At 49.4% G+C, this 17,294-nt stretch overlaps 1 protein-coding gene across 2 annotated transcripts in view; it reads left to right on the top strand.

Moving 5' to 3' along the window:
* Window positions 1-17,294, top strand: part of CROCC (ciliary rootlet coiled-coil, rootletin) — a 69,901-nt gene that overhangs the window by 38,496 nt on the left and 14,111 nt on the right. For both annotated transcript variants that reach the window (XM_053401096.1, XM_053401095.1), the window contains exons 17-26: window positions 612-842; window positions 3,095-3,288; window positions 6,322-6,449; window positions 7,660-7,829; window positions 9,615-9,794; window positions 10,449-10,583; window positions 11,373-11,516; window positions 11,989-12,227; window positions 12,549-12,708; window positions 15,964-16,131. In XM_053401096.1, the coding sequence (XP_053257071.1) occupies window positions 612-842; window positions 3,095-3,288; window positions 6,322-6,449; window positions 7,660-7,829; window positions 9,615-9,794; window positions 10,449-10,583; window positions 11,373-11,516; window positions 11,989-12,227; window positions 12,549-12,708; window positions 15,964-16,131 (1,749 nt within the window). The remainder of the gene's footprint in view (window positions 1-611; window positions 843-3,094; window positions 3,289-6,321; window positions 6,450-7,659; window positions 7,830-9,614; window positions 9,795-10,448; window positions 10,584-11,372; window positions 11,517-11,988; window positions 12,228-12,548; window positions 12,709-15,963; window positions 16,132-17,294) is intronic.

Here is a 17,294-nt window from a genome sequence, read left to right as displayed (position 1 = left end):
GGACCAGTGGCCAGGGATAATGGGAATTGTAGTCTGAAAACATCTGGAGGGCCGAGTTTGCCTATGCCTGCCTTAGGCTAATGCAGCTCTTAGAGAGCCATTGGCATGCATAGTTCAGAGAAACTTGAACAGCTGCCACCCTTTCAAGATAGCGAATTTGCAACTCAATACCTTTATCACATGATTAAAGTTTCACTCTCCAAAACAATCAGCAGTTATTCATTACCTCATTAAGGAGCTCAGAGTCCTTTAGAAAACAACACTGGGGGGAAACCCAATGTTAGTAACCCTTCAGCCATGCACGTTTAGCTGTTTTCCATTTCAAAACTTCGTTACTACACATCCATTTTCCATTTCTGTGTGAATTAAATCTATTATAAACGGGTGTGTGTGTGTGTGTTTGGCTTTTCCAAAGTATACAGTCATGCCAACGATGGCAAAACAACTTTCTGTGAGAGGTGCCCTATTGTGTATATACATGTGTGGTTTTGGGGTGGGGTGGGGGGTGGGGAGAAAGACAGAACAGCTGCCTCCCCGCTCAGCATCCTGTGTGCTGAGTAACCCTTACTGCCAGCCTCCTGCTTTCTCCCTCCCCACCCTTCTGGGCTCAGCTAGAAGAAGAGAAGGCTTCTCTCTTGGGGAAGAAGCAGGAAGTGGAGCAGGAGAAAGCCACGATCCGGGACGAGTTAGTGCGGCTGGAGCAGGAGAAGCTGGACCTGGACACAGAGCGCCACGGATTGGGCCACTCCCTGCAGGCTGTGGAGCAGAGCCGGGCGACGCTGGAGCAGGAGGTGCTGGTGCTGCAGAAGGAGAGGGGGCAGCTCCAGGAGCAGCTGGGACAGGTGAGGGGCATCACTGGCAGGCAGGGATGCAGGGGCCTTTGTCCTGTTATGAGAAAAAACTGCTCCCTTTCCCTTATTGGGTATCCGAGAACCTGTATAGAGTCCTTAAGTGGGTTACCTATTGGTAGGATGAAATAACAGAGGCCAACCAGAGTATATTGAGAAGCAAAGCAGCTAGTAAGCCTGATCTTTATTCAAGGAACTGTTGCAACAGGGTCCCCACTCACCACACGCAGGAGGGAGGAGGAACCCTGAGCAATGGTGTGCAAGACCATATATAGACTTTTGAAATTGCCTCTCCTGTAGCCCAAGACCACCCCCAAAAACATACATCACAGAAGGAGGCGGTTTACAGCAGAAATCCTGTCTGCCAGGATACCTGATAATGATCACTGATTGCATCCTGGCCATTCTTCTGTGATGGTTAATACTTTAGTTCCTGAATCCAAGTCACAGGCTCACCCTATTCATACACAACTACGCCCTCAAGATAGGATTTGTAAGCAAAAAGACAATGGGAAGGCTTTCCTCATTTGCCTCCCTTCCTGCAGAGGAATATTTGAGGTCACTGGGAGAGTCAAAATGGCTCCAGGATTGCTCTCCCATGCTATTTCAGACACGTGGTTCATATATTTAGATATGTGTGCGTTTGTGAATATTTATTCTATATTTGAGACCTTAAAATTCTTATAACAGTCAAGAGCGGTAGTCTCGTAATCTGGTGAACCGGGTTTGATTCCCAGCTCCTCCACATGTAGCTGCTGGGTGACCTTGGGCCAGTCACACTTCTCTGAAGTCTCTCAGCCCCACTCACCTCACAGAGTGTTTGTTGTGGGGGAGGAAGGGAAAGGAGAATGTTAGCCACTTTGAGACTCCTGAAGGGGAGTGATAAAGCGGGATATCAAATCCAAACTACTACTCCTTCTCCTCCTTCTCCTTCTCCTTCTCCTTCTCCTTCTCCTTCTCCTTCTCCTTCTCCTTCTCCTTCTCCTTCTCCTTCTTCTTCGTCCGCCTGCTGCTGCTCTGTGTCTGCAATTCACTTTTCTAAAGCTCAAAGCCGATTGTCCTGCAAGACAGGACACAGCTACTTAGTGCAAGCTAGTTGATCATTGCGATGTCTGAGTTGCTGGTCACTCCTCACAAGACCTCCACCATTTTGATGATGGTGGTGATTTACTAGACCTATATTCCGCCCATCGCAAGATCTCAGGGCGGCTCACAAGAATGTAATGTTCAGCTGCAAGAGAGCTCACAACTGAGATCTCAGGAGCAGACCTTTGCAGAAGCTGGGTTGCTCAGGTCTTCATGACACAGAGCTTGCAAAGCTAATGTTTTCTGATATTCGCAGCCAAATCTGGGATCTGCTGAGCTGGCAGAGGCTGAATGGTTTTTGTTACAGGGCTGAGGTTGGCATCGTAAACACCAGGCTATTGCTTTAGCCCTGCTGGGTGAAGGGACTGGGGGAACAGAGAGGGACCATAACAGCCAAGGGGGCATCTAAGTGGTGTCTAAGCTCCCCCTCTCCCTCCTTCCTTTTCTCCCTCCCTCCCTTTCTTTTTTTTTTTAATTAAATATTTGTTATTGATCGATTTCCACATAACAAATTATCAAACCCTATAATCACATACATTGTTCCCCCCCCAAGGACTCCCCTCAGCTCCTCTCCCTGATTTCTCTTCACATATTTTCTCTGCATATTATAAAATTGTACATATCCTTACATCCATCATGTTATCAACCAATGAATTTGTGTATGTTTATTCAAATTCTGCCAAGGAGTCCAGTTCATTTTGTTGTGTTTTTAGATCGTTTGTAAAAAGTTCCCATTCCTCCTTGAAGTCACAGTTGTCAGTCTTGTAAGTCAATTTGGCCAGTTCTGCATAATTCATCAATTTATCTTGCCACTGTTCTTTCATCGGTGTTTCCTCATTCTTCCTTCCTTGTGCTATCAAGACTCTTGCCGCTGTTGTAGCATACATGAATAAATTCTTTGTTTTCCTTGGCAGGTCTTGTCCTACAATCCCTAACAAAAATGTTTCTGGGTTTTTTACAAACGTCATTTTAAACATTTTTTTCAATTCATTGTATATCATTTCCCAAAATTTTTTAACTTCTCTACACTCCCACCACATATGATAAAAGGTCCCTTCTTTTTTGTTACATTTCCAACAAGTATTTGACCCGGTTTTGTACATTTTTGCTATCTGTACTGGTGTTATATACCATCTATACATCATTTCCCTCCCTCTCAGCTTTCCCGCCACAGGAGTGCAACCGGTGAGGAGCTGGGGCAGGTGCGAAGGGAGCTAGAACGCCACAGTGAAGCATCTCTGCGGGCAGCCAAGGAGAAGGAGTCGCTGATGAAGGAAAAAGCCAGCCTGGTGGTGCAGCTGGCAGCCTCGGAGCGAGAGAACCGGGGCCTGGCAGAGGAGATCTCTGGCCTCAGGTATGTATAATAATAATAATAATAATAATAATAATAATAATAATAATAATTTATTTATATCCCACCCTCCCCAGCCGAAGCCGGGCTCAGAGCGGCTAAGGACAATAAAAATAACACAATTTACATAAAATCACAATCAATTAATTGAAATACATTCTAAAATCAATTCATATGTGTGTGTGCCCCCAACTTTAGCACCTATTATTATTTATTCTGATTTATTTCTCCCATTTGCGTCCCTCCATTACTCCAAGGAGCTCAAACACAGTTCACTGTCCCGTTTCCTCTTTTCAACAGCCCTATGAGGCTGAGAGTGCAGCGACCGGCTCAAGGTTGCCCAGTGAGCTCCGTGGAAGGGTGGAGATCTAAAACCTAGCCCTCCTGCATCCTAGCCTGGGGCTTTGTTATGGGGCTGGCAGGGAGGGGCAGTGTGTTGTTGTTGAAGTTTGTGGGTTGTAAATCCTTTGACCCACGGGGTCTGCTGGATCGGCACTGCAATTAGTCTGATTTACGAGCACTCTGTCACTTCTATGGTGCCCACAGTGCTCTCTTCTCAGTTGTCGGACGTTAGCAGAGTTTATACGCCGCATAAAATGGCTTTGTCTGGGTCAACGTGGTGTCTTTAATAACTCAGCTCAACACCAGTGCTTCTATTCTATCAACTGTTTATTTAGAAGCATACAGAGACAAAAGAAAACCTACAGAATCAAGCTGCATGCTTCCAGCGTTCTGCCTCTAACAAAACGAAACTAACTCTCTCACATTCTCAGACACTCTGCAGCCCAGAGAGAGCTCAGCCCACAGATAAAGGAAAATGCCCGGATTATATGGGCAGTGCACTCAGTGAATAAGAACGCCTCCTGGGAGTGTTAACTCCCAGCAGAAAGGCATCTTCTGCTCAGCTGCTTTCCTTTTCTCAGCTTTACATCCCCACCTTGATGTGCACACACAAGTCTCCTCACCGAACCTGCTGGAATTTCTGGCCTAAGCCCCAAAAGAGGAGGTACCGTATCTTTCGCTCTATAGGACACACTTTCTCCCTTCCAAAAATGAAGGGGAAATGTGTGTGCGTCCTATGGAGCGAATGCAGGCTTTTGCTGAAGCCTGGAGAGCGAGAGGGGTCGGTGCGCACCGACCCCTCTCGCTCTCCAGGTTTCAGGAAGCTATCTGCAAGCCTTCGGAGCGCAGCGGGAGTTCCTGCCGGGCTCCCAAGGCTTGCGGATAGCAGCCTGCAGCCCGAAGCTGTTCTAGCTTCGGAATGGCTGTGCAAAGCCTCCGCAGGGCAGCGGGGTACCTTCACCCCGCTGCCCTGCGGAGGCTTGAAAGGCTGTCCCCGAAGCCAAAACAGCGAGACGGGGCGCTGTGCAGCCCTCCGTCTCGCTGTTCTAGCTTTGGGAAGGCTGCGCAAAGTGCCTTCTAGCTTTGGGATGGCTGTTCTAGCTTCGGGGTGGCTGTGCCTACACCCCGCTGACCTGCGGAGGCTACGAAGGATGTCCCCGAAGCCTCAAGCCTTTGGAGTGCAGCTGCGCTCCAGAGGGAGATAGACTAAAACTGCAGAGCTTTGAGAAACTAAAAAACAAAGTGCGAGATTGGCTTCATTATTATCAGATAATGGAGGCATATAATTTGGACAAGAAAACTGGCTTCCAGGTGGAAAAATCAAAATTAGAAACAGAACTAACTGTTAGAACCCAAAACTAAGATTTTGTCAAAGATGTATAACTTGCTGTTGAAATGGAACACTCAGGATGAAACGGTGAAATCTGCTATGATTAAATGGGCACAAGATGTTGGACATAACATTATGTTTGCTGACTGGGAACAGTTATGGATCACAGGTATGAAATTCACGGCATGCAATGCCTTAAGAGAGAATATTATGAAAATGATTTACAGGTGGTACATGACCCCAGTCAAGCTCGCAAAAATATATCATTTGCCCGATAATAAATGTTGGAAATGTAAAGAAAATGAAGGTACATTCTTTCACCTTTGGTGGACGTGCCCAAGAATTAAGGCTTTCTGGGAAATGATCTATAATGAAATGAAAAAGGTATTTAAGTATACCTTCCTGGAGAAACCAGAGGCCTTTCTTCTGGGCATAGTCGGCCAATTGGTGCCAAAGAAGGACAGAACTTTCTTTATGTATGCTACGACAGCAGCAAGAATACTTATTGCAAAGTATTGGAAGACTCAAGATCTACCCACTCTGGAAGAATGGCAGATGAAGGTGATGGACTACATGGAATTGGCAGAAATGACCGGCAGAATCCGAGACCAGGGAGAAGAGTCGGTGGAAGAAGATTGGAAGAAATTTAAAGACTATTTACGGAAATATTGTAAAATTAATGAATGTTAGAAGGATGTTGGGTGAAAAGTTATATGGTTTTTAGCTACAATGCTATAAGGAGTATGAAAATATTGGATTATTAATAGACAAAAATTTAATGTTACATTATTTTAAGATTAAAGATTAGGATAAGTAAAGAGGGGAAGGATTTGCTGAACTAACAAATTAAATTGGAATACAAAAAGGGAGGTTTGAGGAGGTTCGGGAATCAAGCAAATGAAAGAATGTGATGGAAAGATGGAATTGTTTTTTATTTGTATTTTTTCTTTTTTCTTTTTGTAAAACTTTAATAAATATCTTTTAAAAAAAAATGGAGTGCAGCTGCGCTCCAAAGGCTTCAGGGATCTTTGAGGCTGGCGGTGGGGGAAAGCAGCGCTTCCCCCCACCGCTAGCCCCACGAGCTCAGGGGGGCAGCGGCAAGGCTGCACGCAGCCTTTGCGCTGTTCCCCGACCTGCTCTTAAACGCACCTTGAACGCACCTTGTTTTAGAGGGGCAGAACAAGAACCCCCCCCCTGTTCTCCCCCTCCTATGGTCCGGTGCGTCCTATAGAGCGAAAAATACGGTATACGGAGCCTACCAGGCAGAGTAGATGCAAGATGGCTGATGAGCAAAGACGAAAACAACAAAAGATGGGGGGAATGATAATACAGTCCTTCTGTTCCTCCTCCCCGCTTCTGCCCAGGTCTGAAAAAGACGCCTTGGAGACGACCCTCTTTGAGATCCAGCAGCACCTCGCCCAGCTGGAGACCCGGAAGGAGCAGCTGGAAGCCGAGAGGCAGGGCTTGCTCCATGCCAAGGAAGCCTTGCAAGGTATCCTGGGAGGAAGGTCTTCCTTTGGGTCCTCTTGTGCCACCCCTGTCTCTTTCCCTTCAGTGACTGGGTGTGGGAGTGTAGATGGAGGTTTTTATTACCCGACTTCACCGGCAGATGTACTTGCTTTTAAGCTGTGCGCCTGCCCCCTTCGAATGCACCTGGGACCCTCCTTGCTTTCCCTTTCTTTAGAGGGAGGTGGGGCTTTCTCCCGACAGAGGCAGGGCTCCCGGCTGCTAAGCCGCCACCCTCAAGCCTAGCCACGCCCCCTTGCATGTAGTGGTGCCCGCTGGGCTGTCCTTGCCCCCAATCAAGCCCCTCTTCTGATAATCGCCCCTCCTCACTCCATCCGAGGTTTTTGGGGGACAGGAGGTGGGCAGGTGTGGAGGACTCCTTGGTCCTGAATGGGGTAACTGTGCCCTTGAAGGACCAGGAGCACAGCCTGGGAGTCATTCTGGACTCACAGCTGTCCATGGAGGCGCAGGTCAATTCTGTGTCCAGGGCAGCTGTCTACCAGCTCCATCTGGTACGCAGGCTGAGACCCTACTTGCCCACAGACTGTCTCACCAGAGTGGTGCATGCTCTGGTTATCTTCTGCTTGGACTACTGCAATGTGCTCTATGTGGGGCTACCTTTGAAGGTGACCCGGAAACTGCAACTAATCCAGAATGCGGCAGCTAGACTGGTGACTGGGAGCGGCCACCAAGACCGTATAACACCGGTCTTGAAAGACCTACACTGGCTCCCAGTACGTTTCCGAGCACAATTCAAAGTGTTGGTGCTGACCTTTAAAGCCCTAAACGGCCTCGGCCCAGTACACCTGAAGGAGCGTCTCCACCTCCATTGTTCTGCCCGGACACTGAGGTCCAGTGCTGAGGGCCTTCTGGCGGTTCCCTCACTGTAAGAAGCCAAGTTACAGGGAATCAGGCAGAGGGCCTTCTCGGTAGTGGCACCCGCCCTGTGGAACGCCCTCCCACCAGATGTCAAAGAGAAAAATAACTACCAAACTTTTAGAAGACATCTGAAGGCAGCCCTGTTCAGGGAAGCTTTTAATGTTTAATATGTTATTGTATTTTAGTGTTCTGTTGGAAGCCGCCCAGAGTGGCTGGGGAAACCCAGCCAGATGGGCGGGGTATGAATGAATGAATGAATAAATAAATATTATTATCCCCTTTGCTGTCTTGACCTCTGTCCGTCTGTCCTTCCCCAGCGGAGCTGGCTGCCGTCCGCAAGGAGATGGAGGCCGAGGTGAGCCGACTGGAGCGAGACAAGGACCTGTCGGCCCAGAAGCTCATTCAGACGGAGCAGGAAACCCAGGCCGCCTTGAAGAGTGCGCAGGCGGATCACGAGGAGGACGTGGAACGTCTCCAGAGGGAGAAAGTACGTGCCGCCTCCCCGATCAGGTGCAGAGGGCTGGGTCCAGGACCACTTTGGTCCTCAGGTAACACGCTGCCCTTGGGGGACAGGGCCGCAGAGAGGAGCCTGGATTGCAGAAGGCCCCAGATGTTTGTGGGGCTCGCACGAATGGATACAAAGGTGCCGGCCAGATCCTAGGCATGCAGGCCATTTGCTCTTTGCTGGCTCCCGCTGTCCCTAAGCTGTTAAGCACGCACAGCTGCTCAGTCGTTGGCAGGCGACCCAGTCCCTCCCCTCCAGGAATCTTTCTGACCTTTTTTAAAAGCCAGGGGCACCGTCTTGCCTGGAACAGTTCTTTCCTTTTCTCCCCCCAAACAGTTTTTGATCTGGGCTTCCACTGAAATGAGGCTGCATTTTAAGTAGTATTTTAATCTTGTTTTTAAGTTGTATTTTAATCAATTGTAATCTTGGCCAGGGAGGGCAGGGCATAAATAAAATTAAATAATAATAAATAAATATCCTGAATCTACTGCCTACCTGCCTCATTGGGTGACCCCCAACTATGAGGGAGAAGCCTCTTTTTCCTGCTCAACTTTCACCCCAGCATGTTAACATGCTTGCCTGTCACATGTTCCCTGCTTCCCTCAATTTTTAGGTTTTTTATTATTTTTTTTTGTTAAAATGAAATCTCATTAACCTTATGGGTTTTCATTTCCTACCTTTTGGTCCCTCCTTCGTGTGCCGCCTCCTCGAGAAGTCTCTGGAGGCTGGCAACACGTGAACGGGGCCTTTTCTGCAGTGGCTCCCTGTCTGTGGAATACTCTCCCCAGGGAGGTTCGTTTGGCACCTTCATTATACACCTTTAGGCACCAGGTAAAAACGTTCCTTTTTAACCAGGCCTTTGGTTGACCAAATCAACATCCTATACCCTTTTAAAATGTGGCTCTTTTTGTTATTGGGTTGTTGTTTTTATTAACCGCCCTGCGACCTCTGGGTATAGGGTGGTATATAAATTCTAGAAATAATAATAATAATTAATAATACTGCAGGGTAGGGTGGGGCAATATGTCAATATATTGTCCAAAACTGGTTTGAAGTCCATATCGTGATACTGGTTTCATAATTTTTAAACCTGGAAATATATCGCAAATTCAAAAACCCAGATATCTCCCTGGAATCAATCTTGGGCCAAGCACTCACTTGCCTGGTATGAGAGCTTTCGGTTGATTGACAAGGAGTGGTTCTTTTTAGTAATAATAATAATAATAATAATAACAAATTATTTATACCCTACCCTCCCCAGCCAAGACCGGGCTCAGGGTGGCTAACAACCAATAATAAAAACAAATTGATTAAAATACAACTTTAAAAACAAGATTAAAATACAACATTAAAATGCAGCCTCTTCACAGGAGGAGAAAGGAGAAAAGAAAGAGGGGGAGGGAATCAAATTGATTCTAAGCCAAAGGCCAGGCGGAACAACTCTGTCTTACAGGCCCTGCGGAAAGAAATCAGATCCTGCAGGGCCCTGGTCTCATGAGGCAGAGCGTTCCACCAGGCTGGAGCCAGTGTTGAAAAGGCCCTGGCTCTGGTTGAGGCTAATCTGACTTCCTTAGGACCCGGGACCTCTAGGGTGTTGCTATATATGGACCTTAAGGTCCTCCGTGGGGCATACTGGGAGAGGCGTTTAGCCATTGAAACTTGGCTGTGGAGGAGGCCTTGCTATGGGTGCTGGGGGTCCCCATCTCCTTGTCCACATGGGCATGGAAGGGTCCACTCCTGAGCTTCTTCGCCCTGTCGGCCTGGTAGGAGGCGCTGCGCCTGGAGCTGGAAGCAGAGCGCGAGGAGATGCTGCAGCGGCTGAGCCAAGAGCGCGAGGAGATCCTGGCCCGCCACGAGGCGGAGAAGGAGGAGCTGAGCGAGGAGATCACCAGCCTCCAGCAGGAGCGGGACGAGGGACTCCTTCTGGCCGAGAATGAGAAGCAGCAGGTGAAAGTCTGGGGGACGGGGAAGGAAGGAAGGAAGGAGGTGCAAGCAGTGGTGTAGCATGGGGGGCCCACGGAGGAGGCTGCCCCAGGTGCAAAATTCTTAGGGGTGCAAAATTTCAACACCCAGTGCTCCTGTATTGAAGTTGTATGCTTCCATCACATGGCTCCTCTGTGCGAAACAGGAGGCGACCTCACCAGACAATGGAACAATTCTTCTTTTAGGCAGTTGAACGTGCATGCACACTCCATCTGTTTACCCCACCACCCCGCTCTGCATGGCCCCGGGCCCTGGCAACCCATGCTATGCCACTGGGTGCAAGGCCCCAGTCCACTGCCAGCTCTGCAAGACTCCCCCCACACTGTAAATTCCCCAAAGCGGGACACCCAATCTTGCCACAAGGGAATCTTGCCTGGTGCCTCTCCTCACTGGCCATAGCCCAAGGATTTGGGGTGGGGAAAGAGAGACGGCCCACCTAGCTCCAGAGACCACCGAGGCCTCAGATTTGCGCGATTCACTGTTCCGCCAACGTGGAAGTTGTGGTGTTGAGCCTCACTCTGTGCGCAGGAGGGCTACAAGAGTGGTGATAGGGCTCCCGAGTGCATCTCCCTGATGCTCCAGAGGCCACTACTGACTCCCTCGCCCCCTCGCCCCCAGGCGCTGTCTCTCAAGGAGTCGGAGAAGGCCATTCTACTGGAGAAGCTTTCAGGGGTGCAACAGAGTCTGGCCAGCGTCAGCCTGGAGGCAGAGAGGCACAAGCGAGACGCTCAGAGTCTGCAGGAGCAAGAGCGGGTAGGCGGTGTCAGGGTCGGGGTCGGGGGGGCCTGTCTGATGGAGAACAAATGTGTGTGGAAGCAGGTGGGCAATATTTGCACCACGAAGGGCCAGCTCCTGCAACCTGGCTCAGCTTAGGTCAATGGGGCAGGCTTGAATTGTACTTTTGGTTTTTTCTGAACCCCTCGTCCCGTCCCGTCCCGTCCCGTCCCCAACTTTTTTCCAGAGCAAGGAGCTCTGCAGCGCTTGAAAGCCCCTCGTGTTGCTGGAAGCTTTATTCTGCCTCTCCCTTTTCGACAGCGGACGTGGAAGCAGATGTTTCCAATTTGCTTTCGACACTGAGGGCTAGAAACTTGCTCCATCTTTTTGTTGTTTTAAGCATGATCTGAGTTTCTCCGGAGGTCACACCCTTTGCCTGGTGCTTCAGCCTGTGTTGCATACAAGCAGGGCTTTTTCTTTTTTTAAAGCCGGAACTTAGTTGGGTGCCATTGCCATTATAAGAGAACAAGTTCATGGTGAGTTCCGGCACCTCCTTTTCTAGAAAAATAGCATTGTATACAAGCCCACCTTGGCTGGTAGGATATGGAGCGTTATGCAAGGATAAGCCAAAAGCAGAAGCCAAACTCCTTGGCTCTGTGGGGCTTCGTTCAGGCCTCTTCCTCCACAGCCTTTTCTGTATTATTTTCTCCCTCTGGAAAAATTTTCCCTATCTCCATTATCCAGACAAAATGGTGCCTGGCTGCTGAGGGGTGGGGGGTGGGACGCTTCTTCTAGGCCAGAGAGCTCCATTTCTTCGTCTTGTTGCAGAGCACCATCAACGCCTTGAACTCGGAGCTGCGGGGCCTGCGTGCCCAGTTTGAGGAAGCCATTATGGGCCACGAACGGGAGGTGAAGGTCCTCCACGAACAGGCCAGGGATCTGATGAAGCAGCGAGAGTTGGCCCTCCGCGAGGTGAGGAGGCGATGGGAGGGAGGGAGGCCTTCATTGAGACTCAGGGACAATAACACCACCACCTGAGCTGCTCTGGTCGTCTGGGGAGGACCAAATTACCTATTTCCTCTTAAGGTAAGGGCAACGGACATTGCTAAGCCTGGCAGGACAGCTTACTCTATGGCATTAACCCCTTCATACATTAATTAGACTTAAGCATGTTGGCTATGTGAGGCTGGTTATCCCACCATTCTTCTGCAGGACGTCTGTTACCCCTTCAGTGGAGCAGCTGCTTTGCACTGCATGCAAAAGCCCCGGGTTCAAGCCCCTGCCTGAACCCAGGAGAGCACCTGCTGCTGCAGAGGTGGACAGGCGGAGGGCCTAACCCTGCACAAGGCAGCTCCCCGCACTCCTGCCCTTGCGCTTCAGGCAGCCTCAGAATTTCAGGCAGGAGCCTAACTCTGGCTCTTTGCTCCATCCTCTTCCTGGCCAGGTGGAGGAGCTGAAGATGCAGGTGCAGCTGGTGGAGGACGCGAGGGACCAGACCCGCCGGGAGCTGCTGGAGGCGCACCGCAAGTCGCGGGAGGTCCACGAGGCCCTGGAGGCTCAGCGCAAGGAGGCCGTGGACCTGCGGAGGAGCCTGAGCGATGAGGCCAAGGAGAAGGAGGCCCTGCAGAGGTCCAATGGAGAGCTCCGCGTTGCTGTGAAGAGGGCCGAGAGTGAGCGCGTCAGGTGGGGAGAGAGAGGACCCTGCTGCCTTCTGCTCCAGGGAAGGGGAGAATGGAGGGGGGGGCAGGATTTGACTGCCTAAATCCCACCTCTGCCACAGATTTAATCTCTTCCTCCACCCCACGTGGTGTCTCTCGGCCTCAGTTCTTTGTCTGTAAAAGGGGCATAATGGCAAAGTCAGTTCCACAGAGTGGATGGAGGAAACTTGTGGTAGCTTCACAGCTTGGCTCCATCTTGGTGGTTGGTTACTGGGCCTCTCACCCTGAGGGCCGGAAGAACCATGTCGCTGGCGTCCAAACACCCCTCCTCTCTGCTTGCTTCCAGTTTGAAGCGGGCCAACGAGGAGAAGGAGCAGAAAGTCGCCATCTTGGAGGAGGCCCGGGCAGCTGTGGGCAAGGAGGCAGCCGACCTCCGCAGCAGCCTCCAAGACGTGGAGCGTTCGCGGCTGGAGGCCCGCCGGGAACTGCAGGAGCTGCGGCGGCAGGTAAGGCCTGGCACGGGAGAGGGGAGGGGCTGCCAGGGAAGTGGGAGCCACAACTCAGCCTCCCTTTCCACCAGGTGGGAAAAGACAGTAGGTGCACAATTAGTTGAAGCAAAGGCGAGACTAGGTATTCTGTGGACTACTGCTCTGGCCAACTGATGTCTTGCCAAATGCAACGCGGCTCTTTTAAAATGAGATTCAGAGGCAATACAAACACAAGTGAGCGAGAAGGTTAAAGATTTTATTCTAAACAGCAAGCATTATATACATTACCAAGCAAGCACTTCGATATGCCACTTGGAAGCCCTCAAGAAGCGGAGAAGCGACTCCCCCAGGTAGCCTTAGTTTGCACGGCCCTGCGATCGATCAGTCTGTGCATGAGCTTCTCAGAACTCGGCCCAACACCATCTGATTTATAGGTGTGGTTTGCCTGAGTACCTATGTACTACCAGCTAAGTACAGATTATTCATTAGCCACCTCTTTCAATGACTCACTTTCTTCAAACAATGTCCAACATCAAAAGAAGGTACCCAGCAACATCACTTCCTTCCAACAGATTAAAAAGGTAAAGGACCCCTGACAGTTAAGTCCAGTCGCAAACGACTCTGGGGTTGTGGTGCTCATCTCGCTTTACTGGCCGAGGGAGCGTTTGTCCACAGACAGTTTTTCCAGGTCATGTGGCCAGCATGACTAAGCCGCTTTTGGTGAAACCAGAGCAGCGCACGGAAACGTCGTTTACCCTCCTGCCGGAGCGGTACCTATTTCCACTTTGACATGCTTTCAAACTGCTAGGTGGGCAGGAGCAGGGACTGAGCAACGGGAGCTCACCCCGTCGCGGGGATTCGAACTGCCGACCTTCCGATCGGCAAGCCCTAGGCTCAGTGGTTTAGAGTGCCACCCATGTCCTTCCAACACATTAGGACTAGGAAATTAAAGGCTGTCCTTCAGCCATCAAAGAGCTTAGAGAGGGGGAAGCAAACAGGAGCAGGAATGATAACCATGTTAGAGCACTATCTCCTCAAAATACAAATATCTTCTGGATAGATTCCCATACACACCCACTTCCAATTCCTGGGACATGGTGGGTTTCAGTGCACTGAAAGCAGTGCTTTTGAGATGCTTTGGGGCAATCTTGCAGCTCCTGCCAACGTAGAGCAAATCTCATTGTTGATGAGTCTGAATCATGGGTGCTGGCTTCGAGGTTGTTCAGTATAGACAGTTTTAGCATGCTCAGGCGTCGTCTTGCCTCCTTGTGGGTTGATGCTTTGTGTGGTACCCCTTCCAGCGGCACTGTCAGATTGAATGAGTAGCCCCGTCTATAGTGTATTCCAGCATTTTGAAGTTTTTCTGTATAGGTTTTAAAGGCACGACTGTGATTTAAGGTTGCCAGACAGTAATCCTGCATAATAGGTGTATTTTGGCCCTCCCATTCCAGACTGTCAAGTATAGAAAGTTCTTTTTAAATGGTCTCCTTAGTAGAAAAGCAGGGAAGTTCAAAAATAATGACTCTGGACCTGCTGTTGACAGTTTGGAAGTGCTGGCCTGCTATGTCGGCTTACCCTAGATCAGAGGCATTAAGCTTAAAATTAGGAAACATATGATTAAACCGGGAAATCATAAAAGGAAGTAAATCTTGGTCTTCCAGAGATTCTGGTAGGCCTCTCACCTTGGAGAGAATTATTGCCTGCTTCCTTCAGACAAAGCTGTCTCTCTCTAGTTTTGGCTTCTAGTTTATTGATTTCCCCCATCTGCCTGATTCCTGAGTTTAGAGCTTCATTTGCAGTCTTTGGGACATCAGAGACCCAGGTTTCTGCCATGTCGAGTCTTTTCTCGATCGGGGTCAAAGGTGCTTTTAACTCTAAGGTTAGATCTTGCCTTAGATCTCGTCTCGGCTTATCCAGTTGGGCAGTTAGCTCAGTGAGAAGGAAACTGGCAATCGCCTCGTCTCTCAGAGAGTTTTGCTGCCTTGGCTGCCATCCTTGGGCTGCCTCCTTCTTCCTGCTGCTCAGAAGTTTGAAGTTGATCAATGGGCTCACCCGATGGTTTTCGTTTCTGTTCTGGTGTTAAATGGGATCCCTAGTGCATAGTCTATAATGAGCATGTCTCGCAGAATCAATTTTTTAGGTTTTCTGGTTGGATTGGAAGTTTGATAGTACATGGGTAGTTAGAATAAAAGAATTAGCCATCTTGTTAGATGTTCAAAATGCCTGAATGTGGGGGTTCCTGGTCATTCACTGTAGGGCTCCATCACCCCCCTATTTCTTGCTCCCTCCTCCTTGACTTTTTCTCTCTTCTCTTCCCCAATTCTCTTCTCACGTTTTCATGCACTGCTAGGGCTGGGCGATATATTGTTTGAAACCAGTTTGAAGTCCATATCATGGTATCAGTTTCCTAATTTTTGGCCTCGTAATATATTGCAAATCATGATGCGCATGTGTGTGCTATGCAAAAACCGCAATGTGGGGAAAACTGTCAATGCTTCTCTCGATTCCTGCAGACCCTTTGACTCTGCTGCCTCAGCTCTCTCACAAGAGCAGAAAATTACGATGTGGGGAAAACCGTGAAGCCAGCCAATGCCTCTACATGTTGTTGTTTGTTTAGTTGTTTAGTCGTGTCTGACTCTTTGTGACCCCATGGACCAGAGCACGCCAGGCCCTCCTGTCTTCCACTGCCTCACGCAGTTTGGTCAAACTCATGCTGGTAGCTTCGAGAACACTGTCCAACCATCTCGTCCTCTGTCGTCCCCTTCTCCTTGTGCCCTCCATCTTTCCCAACATCAGGGGTCTTTTCCAGGGTTGCCTCTACATAGCTCCATCGTTATTTCAGGCATTGTGATATATCGGTATATCACAATGTTTAGCTGGTGATAGACCACAATGTTGAAAACCAGATTTTGCCCAGCCTTAGCCTCTCTCTCCATCTCTCTCCCTCCCTCCCTCCGTCCACCCGCCTTCTCTCTGTTTTTCTGGTTGGAGTCAGCTAGCTTCCAAGAGTGCTGTGGAAGATGTTTCGGAAGCTTGTTCCGCCTTTGGCTCCGATAGGTTTGGCAGGCTTTGGAAAACGTTCAGGAGCCTGCAGGACCTGTTTTGCACAGGCTGAAATGAGCCGCAAATTGCGGCAGCCTGCTGCATTGCCACATCCTCCCTCTCGAACCTCCTTCTGCCCCTCTGAAAAGACAAGGCCCCGTCCATCTCTGGGTCCACCCCCTTCGCTCTCTCTCTCAGCTTGCAAGAACCAGAATCCCTCCCTTTGCACAGGTCAAGATGCTTGACAGCGAAAACACCAAGAAAAGCCAAGAGGTGGCTGAGCTGCAGGCCCGGGTGGCCCTGGATGAGCAGCGGGACGAGGAGAGCAGGAGGGAGTCTTTCAGCCTCAAGCAGAAGATCGTGGAGAGCGAAGCCACACGGGAGTCGACCCGGAAGGAGGTGAGGGCCTGGCCTGCAAACCTTTCATGCCTGAGCATTGTCCTGGGCAGTCAGGAAATCCCCTCAAACTCTTCTGGGGTGGGCGCTGCTTCCTGGGACCTCGATATATGGCAAATTCCCATGGCAGAGTGCGATTGACCTGAGCCCAGCCTTCAGGGTGCCCGTGGCTGAAAGCTCCGTTTCTGATCTGTCATGTGCATTTCATTTCATTTCGTATTTTTATTTGTATCCCGCCTTTCTGTATTACTGCATTGAGCTGAAGAAACAACAGAATACAAGTTTCCAAGTTTATTATTAGATTTGTGAGGTCCATGCCTTTACACAAAATACCATAAAACATTATTAAAAGATAAACAATAAAATTATAAAAATAAGCTAAAATTCATGCCATGCTGTCCCAGCAAGGAAACTACCCAAAAAACCTCGCCATTCAGGAAAGAAGATACAGCAACAGGTTAGGAGAGCAATGGGAGGGACCTCACCATTTCCTCCAGGAACCATACCCTAGTTTTCATAGCCTTCACCACAAAGACCGCTACCACGTGAGAAATCCGTGGATCAGCGTCCACCAGTAAAAACTTTACTTGGTCCTCAGAGTTGGCTATTGATTTGGGAATAGTTCGTAACATCGCATCCCTGAAGGCCGTGTAGATGGGACAATACAACATGTAATGTGTGAGATCCTCTTTGGTTCTCATATGACAAGGACATATACGCTGCTCTACTGGGATTTTTGCATATCTGCCTGACAAATAGGCCGTAGGAATGGTTTGAAAACGGGCCATGGTGAAAGCTCTCCGAAGGGTGGGATTGGTGATATTCGCCAAATAATTGGCGCAGGTTTTGACTGTTTTCAGTCAGGGAAACCAGTGGGAGGACCCTGGGTTCTGTATTTTTGTGATATCTAACAGAGCGTCTCTCTCCAGGATCCATTCCCGAACTTTGTCCGGGCTCCACAGTTTGAGAATATTAAACTCCGGTAGGGTGTATCTAACCAGGATCTCAGATAGATTTTGACGCCAAGTGGTGTTCTTTTGAAGAGATACAAAGGCTTGTTTGGCCAATAAGGTGTTTGAAGTATTTGCAAGGTTGATGTAAAATCGTAGGAATCTTAAGTGGGCCCTGGCAGACACAGAGGGTAATCCAACTTCCACCCTCAAGAA

The sequence above is a fragment of the Podarcis raffonei genome, chromosome 8 (assembly GCF_027172205.1).
Source record: "Podarcis raffonei isolate rPodRaf1 chromosome 8, rPodRaf1.pri, whole genome shotgun sequence".
Classification (NCBI taxonomy): Eukaryota; Metazoa; Chordata; class Lepidosauria; order Squamata; family Lacertidae; genus Podarcis; species Podarcis raffonei.
This window is presented reverse-complemented; position numbering and strand designations above follow the sequence as displayed.